At 46.6% G+C, this 10,286-nt stretch overlaps 1 protein-coding gene across 3 annotated transcripts in view; it reads left to right on the top strand.

The window, feature by feature from the left end:
- PCGF5 (polycomb group ring finger 5) overlaps nucleotides 1-10,286 on the top strand; it is a 99,852-nt gene that overhangs the window by 53,949 nt on the left and 35,617 nt on the right. For 2 of the 3 annotated variants that reach the window (XM_019555794.1, XM_019555796.1), the window contains exon 3: nucleotides 396-657. In XM_019555794.1, the coding sequence (XP_019411339.1) occupies nucleotides 546-657 (112 nt within the window). In that variant the 5' untranslated portion in view covers nucleotides 396-545. Of the gene's footprint in view, nucleotides 1-98; nucleotides 136-395; nucleotides 658-10,286 lie in introns of those variants that run through there. The other variant, XM_019555795.1, reaches the window with a different exon arrangement.

The raw sequence follows: 10,286 nt of genomic DNA, 5'->3' as shown, positions 1-10,286 counted from the left end.
CGCCAGCGCTGGGGCCGGCCGCGGCCGCCCGGCGGCAAGGGAGGGCGGGCTGGAGGGGGCGGGAGACGCACGCTGTTTCCCTTTCTGTTTCGCGGCGCGGCGCGGCGGGGCGGCCGAAGGCCGAGGGGTGCGCAGGTAGGCGAGGGGCCGCAGGTGCGGGCGGGGGGCGCGGGAGCCCCGGCCCCGCGCGCGGGCAACGGGACCCTGCGCCTTCTCCGGGCCGCGGCGTGCGGCCTGTCCGCCTCCAGCCTCTGCGGGGGAGCGGCGGCCTTTGCACCTGTCGGCCGGGGCCGGGCTGGGCGCGTTACATAAACCCGCACCCGGCCAAGTGTTGCGACACGGCCCAGCCCCGCCGCCCGCCCGCGCTGACCGCTCTCCTCCCCGCTGTGCCGCAGGTATGGCCGCGCCTGGCCCCGCCGCCGAGCGGCCCGCGGGAGCGACGCCCTGCTAATCGGAGCTGCGGGATCGCCCCCCATGCTGCGAGCGGCGCAGCAGCCCTGGTGAAGCCCGGCCCGACGCTGCCTCCCGGCCCGCCTGCCCCACGGATGGCTGCGCAGAGGAAGCACTTGGTGAAAGACTTCAACCCTCACATCACCTGTTACATCTGTAAAGGCTATCTCATCAAGCCCACCACCGTCACCGAGTGCCTCCACACCTGTGAGTCCTGTGCCAGCCACCGCTCAGGGCATAGCCGCTCTTTTTTCCTTTCTCTTCTTTTTTAAATTTTTTTGGGGGTGGCCAAAGCTTGTGTCTGAGAGAGCCTGTTCCATACTGGGTATTTCCAAAGGACTCGCCAGCTTCTGACCGGCTGCAGTGAGGAGCAGGGGGTCCAGCCTGCCCCTCTTATAACTTCACATTGGCACTTCACATGGCTTGAGCTCCCCTGAGACTCCTCAGGGGACCTGCAGACAAGCAGCAGCATCTTATAAATAGGGTCAGGATCAGCACAGCCTTTACCGCTCACAATGTGGTTTCTGTGGGAGGCTTGTCGAGACCTTTCTAACCCCATCCTCCTCTTTCCTTGCATCTAGGTAGGGACCATGCTAGTGAGTTTCCTTCCTGGGAAAGTAAAGAGTTGGAAACATTGAGTGGCTGTCTGCTAGAATCAAGTCTTTTCTTTTTACAGTACTGGATTGTGTCCATATAGTATATAAACAATAGTTGTATTTGGATTCAGTATCCAAACTGACTGCCTCCTTTACTTCAGTTAGGAGGGTCTTGCTGCACAGAGCCAGTCATGCTGGGGAATGTCAGGTTTGAACTTTTTTGTTTCAGTTCTTAAAGCTTTCTTGTATGTTGCTTGTCCTACCAAAAGGCCTGGCCTGCCTGCCTCTTGAGTTAACTCAGCATGGCAGAAACTTATCAAGAAACTGATTTCCCCTCTTTAGCTCTGTCCCTGAACAACAGTGAAAGACTTGTGAATAGACAACCCGAATAATCTCTCACAAGACATGCTTTCAGCCCACATTTCAAGCGGTAGGGCACATGTCATTTTAAACACATGAGTAATTTTGTCAAGTCAGTGGGATTACTTGCATGAGTAACCTTTGCATAAATGTTTACAAGTTTGTCACTGGAACTTTAAGGTAAGTGCATATATGCAGCTTTTGCATAGCAAGCCATTTATTCACACCTCTACAATATTTGGCAACTTTACAGGTAAAATTAGAACTGGGGGCGGGAAAAGAACAGAAGCCATTTATTTTGTAGTAGATTTTCCATTTGTCAGCCACGGCTAACAGATTTGATCAAACCTCTAAGGTCCCTATGCTAGGGTTTTCTTCATTTTCTGTGAAGCATTGTTCTATTTAATTATGATTGTCTTTATTAATTTGCAGGACCTGGTGATGCACCCTGACAAATCTAGCATGGAATGACAGAGCTAAAATGTATAATTTGGAAAAATGATCTTTTATTGTGAACACCGTTGTTTAGGGTTGTGAGCATAGTTTTGTTTGAACCTTCTCTTTTTACTTTAAGCATATATTTCACAAAAGTTCTTTTGGACCACAGGTTTACATGTCTGATGTCAGTCAAGGGATTCAAGGCTTTTGGCTTTTTTGTTTGCTTTTTTGTGTGTTTTGGTAGATGGTTTCTTTTCTTTGTTAAGCAAAATTTCAGCAAAAATAACTTTTAAAATACAGGGAATATTATTTTTTCTCTCTTAAACGTCTTTCCTTGCAATAAATAACTTAGTTTGAGGGAACCTTAACATTTAAAACTTTTTATGCAGTTAGCTGAACTAGAAAAAACTGTCTAAATTTGGAGCAAAAAATTGAAAATCGTTAGATCGGAAAAGAGTTCAGACTAGCAAACACAATTTTTTTACAGTGCACTTCTGTTAGGTTTTCAGGTTTATTAATAAAAATGGTATTTTTGCCCCATAGTAAAACCATAATGAAAAGAAGGTATGCTTTGGTTTCCCCAACAAAATACCTGTTTCTTTTCTTTGTTTTTAATATTCCGGTTTTTTATGGTGACATTTCTTAGGGTCTTTATAGTTGCAAAGGATTTATGGGCCTCAAAGTCTTTTGCAAAATTGGGAATTAGCCAGACTTCCTTTAAAGAAATCTTGGTAGAGTGAATGTGGAACTCTTTGAAGGACTAAAATGAAACTGAAACATTTAAGTTTACTTGACACTAAAGCAGTGTGGTGCTTTACCCTTTGGCTCCATGGGTCAGATGAATGGTTCGGGGCTGGTCTGTGAGCCAGGATTGGGCTGTGAACCCCCTTTGCCTGTAACCACACTCCACAAACGATCCTGTGCCATCTCTGCTAGCTAGGTGCACAGAGATTGGACTGCACCAGGATTTGGCTTCACAACACCTCAGCCTAGCGCAGCGTACTGGGATTTGGCCCAGCGCGCCAGGATTAGATCCTGTGCTGCCTCTGCAAGGCCTTGTGCACCCAGTAGTAAGCAGGGTCATGTTATGGAGCCCATGGGGCTCCCCACAGTTTCAGAAATTTGGCTGCCACTACCCCCTACTGCCAAATCTTCAGACCCCTAGGGAGCCCCACAGGCTGCATGATGCAGCTCTGGGGGCTGGATCTGGCCTATGGGCTAGAGGTTGAGCCCTTCTGTATTAAAGTATTCCACACATAATAAAAGACCATTTGTATGGTGCTCAATTCTGGAAGATTTTCTGATCATTATTATATACTATTTACTGTACTTGGAGAAGACTTAAATTTTTTTAAATGTTACTAGCACTTTAAAACCATCTCAGTCACATCCAAAGTGTTATCTCCTAGTAGTTGTTCTTTGCACCTGCTTTGAATAATCATGTGCCAGATTTCAAGTAATTATTTTTTATATATGATCTAAATCAGTTGATGTTAACTTAGCAAACAGGGTATAAAGGTGAACTGATATACATGGTTTCCAGTTATTATACAGAGTAGTTAATATAAGCTGGCAATTTCAAATTTGTTTTAGTAAAGTAGTGAAAAAGTGCCATGAATTCTTCCTGTAAGCAAAGTGTTGGGGCTTCTGAGCAGATTGGACCAATATTTCTAAGAAATTAAATCTACTCTTTACCAACACAACAACAGAAGTTTAGATACTAGCTATTCAATATTTCTTGAACTTTCCTCTCCCTATTTTGGAAGGACTACTTTTAGTAGTTACAAAATAATTCATTATCTGTATTTATTTAGTGCTTGGCTTGTTCTTAATGCTACCAACAGGGATTTTGTAATATGAATTAAGGCTACCAACATTTCATATGCCCCACTGAACAGCCAAAGGAGGCAAGATGCAAGGGTGATGTTGCTCTCACCAGAAAAATCCTTGCCTCTCATTTCCTGGTCCATCACAGCTCCAACATCACTCCAACACTACCAAAGGCAGCAAGGATTTTTAGTCACTACAGACTCAAGAAAACTGGATGTGAGGTAGAGGCTGAAAGAAGTAAAGTTGCAGGTTTCATAACCCATCCCTTTAGCCACTCAGTCCTCCAGTGGAGTATGTACTTAATAATTCTAAAAGAATATTAAAAAAAAAAAACTTACCGTACTAAGACACATTAGGCTGTCTATAATCTTGGCTGCATCTAATAGGTGAATGATTAAAGCGATGTTTTTTACTAATTTTTTTTCTGGCAAAATGACAACTTGTCAGCCATGACATAATTTGTTATGTATATATCGGCAGACAAGGTTCTTTGGGTGAATCTGGTATCTTTTATTAGACCAACGTAAATAGGTGGAAAACAATTTTTAAGCAAGCTTTCGGGTTCAAAACCCTTTGTGAGGCTTTTGAAGTTTCAGCAGTGGTGTGTGCTCTTCCTGGATGGAATGAAAAGTAGAGAAGCCAGAGGCTGGGCTGCTGTGCATACAAAATAGGCAGTCAGTGAAGATATAGACTGAGGAGCCAATGGGTGAGAGAGAGACTGGGTGGGTGGGGATAGAAGGGGGATGAATAATGCAGAAGTACCTGGAAAGTCAGATGTCAGGCAGATTGTGTCATAAATCCAATCTCTATATTTAGTCCATGATTTTTAGTAAGTATCCAGAAGGTTGATGAAGTGGAGTGCATAGACTCATCTATCTTGTATGCATCTTGCCTATCTTATGCATCTGCCCATGATATCTGACTGCCTGTCTTGCATGCAGACCAGACCAGCCTCTGGCTGCTTTACTTTTCATTCCATCCAGGAAGAGCACACACCAACTGCTGAAACTTTCTCAGCCTGACAAAGGGTTTTTTAACGCAAAAGTTTGCTTAAAAATTGTTGTCCAACTATTTAAGTTGGTCTAATAAAAGATATCAGATTCACTCAAAGAACCTTGTCTGCGTATGTCCTTAGATGAACACGGCTACAACCTACACCCTTACGTATATATCTACACCTAAGAGTTTGCCTATTCCTGTTTGAGTGTATTGTGGCAGTTGGTTCATTGTGCTGCAGCAGCAGTCATCTGCTTCAAGGATTATGAGGAGGTTTTTTTAACAGTGTTTCCATGTTCTTCTGCCTAGGAATATAGTGTCTTGTCCCTGTGAGGGGGGCAAAAAAAGGTTACAAGTAGTTTTTTCACATCTGAAACTTCAGGTTCTTGTATTGTATGGAGTTTATTGCTTGATGGTGTGGAAACAGAGCAGAAATGGTAGCAGTAGTCAGCATTCGGAGGTGGTATTGGACCATGAGGCAGATGCATATAAAGAGGCTATTCCCATGTGCTTTGCCAGAAAGAACCAAAGAGAAGGTAAACTCTCTGAGCTACACCAATTTGTGACCAAATTGTTATCATAGTCTAAACTGTAACTGAGTGACTAAGGAACCTGTATATGACACCTTGCTTTTGAATTTTAGTGTGTATAGTTGACAACAGCACTACATTGCAACATCATCCCTGTTAGTGCCACTGTCCCTGTGGAAAACTGAGTTCTTATAGCGGTCTGGAGGCTGTCCAGGAACACTGACTAGTTCTCCCAGAGAGATTACTTCAGTGTGCGGGAGAACACATTGGGTGTATATTGCAGGGAAAAGGTCTATTGCCATAAGCATGTCCTTTTGATCCGTATCATCAAAAATACTAATATTGCTATGATAATAGAGTACTTCACACATTGCCTACTCTGTAACTGTTGGGACTGTTGATGATGATCACTTTCGAGTTCTTTCACCTCTGTTAGTCCACAGAGTTTTTCAAGTCTAAATCATGTTACTCTAATCATGTAGGATGTGATGGAACTTAGAGAGTTCTTCATGGAAATAAATGCTATCGTCTTTCAGCCCTCAAGTACTGTTGTACCAACTGGGACTTTTTAGGGACCCAGCCTACTATTTAGCTAATAATGCTAAATGCGGATGATGAGAATATTAATGAGTGGCACCTACTCCCTTAATCTCTCTTTGATATCTTGCAGTGCATCCAGGTCAGGGGAATAAAGGATAAAGTGTCATTATAAGAAAAAGTCTATCCACATAAACAATGATGCTGTTGAAGGAGGGAAGTACTAGCTTTATGCCAGTCCACACAGGGAAATGACCAGGGCCAGAACTTTTAAAAATGCCTGCTTCTCATTGCAAATGTATAGCTAGGAATTGTAAGTGCTGTGAATATTTTGACTTGTTCTACCAAAAAATAGTTGCATGGTAAACTAACTAGTTAGTCCCACTGCCAGCTCACAGCAGAACTTCATCCAAACTTCCTGGCTTCAGACAAACAACCTCAGCCCCTCCACCCTCTGGAACCTAAGTAAATTAGATGCAACTTGTAGTGTGTTCTAAAGTTCAGTGGAGTTATCTTATTCTATATCAAGGTATAAGCAGGGTTCCAAAACAAAAAACCCTTTGTGGTGGTATCTTGTTATCCATATTGCTTGTTTTTCAAACAAGGGAGCCCAGACCCAACAGGGCATAAAATGAGACTCTCCAAGCGACCGTGGAGCCAGTGAACAGGGGCAGCAAACAGGGCGAGCTCTTTGCACACAGTTTGCTGGGAGCAAGAGGGGAAAGGGAAAGAGAAGCCGGGCACAAGGCAGCAAATCCTGCCCAGTGAAGGTGAGTGATCCAGAGCTGCCCTTGCCTTTAGCTTGCTGAATGTTTGTTTGGTGGGCTGTGTATGTTTTGGGCACATGCTCTGAGAAGTTGAGTGTTGCTAGCTAAGTGATTGCTGCCTGTGCCTGCTAGAATATCTAACAAGGTGGCAGAGCCAGTCCAGACCCAGCAGGGTGTAAAAGGAGACTCCTCAAGCAATCAGGCAGGCAGCAAAAAGGGCAAGCTGTTTGCTGGTCAGCTCACAGATCAGTTTGCTGCCCCCCTTGCCCTTTCCCCCTCTGCCCCACCTCCAACTCCACATCTGAGGGGAGAGCCTTTCAGCCTGGTATGAGGAAGGAGGGGGAACAGTAAACAGGCCAGCTTCTAGTCAAGTTTGCCAGGGAAGGTGTGCTTGGAAGAAGGGAATAAGAAAGAAGAGTCAGATTAATAGACCCAGGAGCTGGAGGCCGTTGCAATACCAGAGCCACTGTTTCTGCTTGCATCTGTGATGTCTTTGTCCAGGCAGGACTACTTGCCACTGAGGCTTCCTTCCAGGTCTAGGTTTGGCACTGTGGGGCCTGTGGCTTGTAGGTTTTTTCCCAATGATGGGCTGATGGGAAGGTGCCTGTAACAGTGCTTCCTTTTGATGCGTCTCAGGGAATAGGCAAGAGAGCTACAGGAGGAGGTGATGAGGCTCTGAAGCATCCTCTGCCATGAGGAGTTCATTGATTCAGTGCTGGAGGAGACCTCTGAGACTGGAGGAAGAACTGCCAGAGGAAACACTAGAGAAGGGAGAGAACATGGACTCCCAGGAAAGTGGAAGCTTGTGACCTCTGGCAGCAAGCAGAAATCTTCATCTCCACCTGCAGCAGTTCATCTGGAGAACACATATGGAGTCCTAGCAACAGAGGGCGAGGAGCACCTTCTATTGGTGGAGGAGGACAGGACAGGCCTTCCCAAGTTGGGAAGGATAGAAATCACTGCCACCAAGAATAGGTGCTGGGTGGTGGTGGTTGGAGATTCTCTTATGCAAATGACCAGGGGAACCATCTGCTGACCTGACTTGTTGTCTTGGAAAGGCTGCTGCTTGCACAGAGCCCAGATCTGAGATATCACAGAGGAATTAGTGGGACTCATCCGGTCCTCTTATGACTACCCCATGCTGCTCATCAATGTGGGCAACAATGATACTGCCAAGAGAGACCCTGAGCAGATCAAAAGTGACTACAGAGCTCTGAATGTAAGAGTGAAGGGGACAGGGGCACAGGTAGTGTTCTTTTCGATGCTTCCAGTCAAGGGAAAGAGCCCACGCAGGAGTGGATGCGTTGTGCAGATCAATGCCTGGCTGCACAGGTGGTGTCACCAGCAGAGATTTGGCTTCTTTGACCATTGCTGTTGTTCTAAGAAGGATTGCTAGGAAGAGATAGTATCCACCTGACGAAGAGAGGGAAGAGCGTCTTTGCAGACAGGCTAGCTAACCTAGTGAGGAGGGTTTTGAATTCGGTACACCAGAGGATGGAGACGAAAGCCCTGAGGTAAGTGGATGACCTGAAGGAAGAGCAAGTAGGAGGGGGCAACAGGGGAAGTGTTCTCATTCTTCCTGAGAAAGGGCAATCGACAAGTTACCTTAGGTGAATGTACACAAATGCAAGGAGTCTGGGAAACAAGTAAGAAGAATTGGAAGTACTTGCAGAACCAAGGAACTATGATGTGATTGGAATAACAGGGACTTGGTGGGATAGGTCGCATGACTAAAGCACTGTCATGGATGGTTATAAACTTCAGGACAGACAGGCAGGGGAGAAGAGGATTTGTAGTTCATGTAAAAGCCATATGATTGCTCAGAGCTCTGGTATGAAAGTAGAGATAGGCCTGTCAAAAGTCTCTGGGTTAGGGTCAGAGGAGACAGCAACAAGGGTGATACTGTGGTGGGGGTCTGCTATAGACCAGGAGGAAGAAATAATGGATGAGGATTTCTCCAAACAGCGGAAGTTACCTGATCACTAATCCTGGTTGTCGTGGGGAAGTTCAATCACCCAGACATCTGTTGGGAGGGCAGTACAGCAGTGCGCAGGCAATCCCAGAAGCTTTTGGAGAGTGGGGACAACTTCCTAGTGCAAGTGCTGGAGTGGCCCACTAGGGGCCATGCTCTTCTTGATCAGTTGCTCACAAACAGGGAAGAGTTGGTGGGGAATGTACTAGGAGATGGAAATTTGGGCAGCAGTGACCCCAAGATGATTGAGTTCAGGAAAGGAAAGGAAGGATGGAGAGCAGCAAAGTGAGGATCCTGGACTTCAGAAAAGCAGACTTTGACTCACTTAGGGAACTCATGGGTAGAATCCCCTGGGAAGCCAGTCTGACAAAGAGAGGAGTCCAGAAGAGCTGGCTGTAGAAGCCTTACTGAACGTGTAGGAACACACCATCCCAATGTGCAGGAAGACTAGCAAGTATGGTAGAAGACCAGCTTGGTTTTAGCATGGAGCTCTTTAGTACAGGTTTCCTCAGTTTATGTGGGCTCTTTATATGCAAATTTGCTCCTAAGCAGTTAATATACTTAGACATAAATTGTTATGTGAGGTAAATTAGCTCATATACAATCAGCATAGATGCCCAAACAGTTAAGTGTGTGGGGGGAGGAGAGGGCCATATCCCCACTCACCCCTGTCCCCACTCACCTCAGCTCCTGCTGCAGCTGCCCTACTGAGAGCACCTGATGTCAGCTCCCTGTAGCTGCTGGGCTGCACCATGCCCTGGTGCAGGCAGCTGGTGTTGGCTGCTCCCGGGGCCGCTCCAGCACAGGCTGGGGTGAGTGCAGACAAGTGGAGCCCCAGGGTGGTGTGCGGTGTGGCACTCACCCCAGCCCTTGGTGCAGCAGCCCTGGGAGTTGCTGGTGCCAGCTGCCTGTAGCCACTGGGCTGCACTGTGCCCCAAACCCCCCTGGGGCTCTACCTGTCTCCACTCATCCCAGCTCCTGCTGCACTGCCCCAGGAGCAGGCGATGCCAGCTCCCTGTAGCCGCTGGGCGGCACTTGTACACTGTTGCGGGCGGCCTGCGCCGGCAACTCCCAGGGCCACTGGGGCTGGGGTGAGTGCCACACCCCGCACTGCCCAGGGCCCCGCTTGTCCATACTTACCCCGGCCCATGCTAGAAAGGCCCTGAGAGCAGCCAACATGGGAACCTTTCCCTATTTCTTACATTATAAAGTAGGTTTGCTTTATGCAGCGTTCATGTATCGAATAAATCAAGGTAAACCTGTAAACTAAATCACAACAAAGAAGCTTATAAGAAGTGGAAACTTGATAACTAGGGAGGAATATAAGAGTATTGCTCTGGCATGCAAGGGATAAGATTAGGAAGGCCAAAGCGCAGTTGGAGTTGCAGCTAGCAAGGGATGGGAAGGGGAACAAGAAGGGTTTCTACAAGTATGCCAGTAACAGGAGGAAGGTCAGGGAAAGAGTATGAGTCCCTTCCTGAATGAGGGATGCAGCCTAGTGATGGAGAATGCAGGAGGTGAAGTACTCAGTGGTTTTTCACCTCAGTGTTCACAGGCAAGGTCAGCTCCCAGACTACTGCACCTAGCACCACAGTTTGGGGAGGAAGTGAGCACTCAACAGTGGTGAAAGAACAAGCTGGGGACATATACAAGTCCATGGGGCCAGATGGGATACACCTGAGAGCACAGAGATTTGGTTGATGTGATTACAGAGCTGCTGGACATCTTCTTTGAAAATCAGTGGTGATCAGGAGAGTTCCTGGTTAATTGGAAAAAGGCAAATATAGTGTCCATGTTTAAAAAAGAGAAA

This window comes from Crocodylus porosus, unplaced genomic scaffold (assembly GCF_001723895.1).
Source record: "Crocodylus porosus isolate Cpor-Errol unplaced genomic scaffold, CroPor_comp1, whole genome shotgun sequence".
NCBI lineage: Eukaryota > Metazoa > Chordata > Crocodylia > Crocodylidae > Crocodylus > Crocodylus porosus.
Note: the sequence above shows the minus strand (reverse complement) of the source record. Positions and strands in the feature narration are given on the sequence as shown.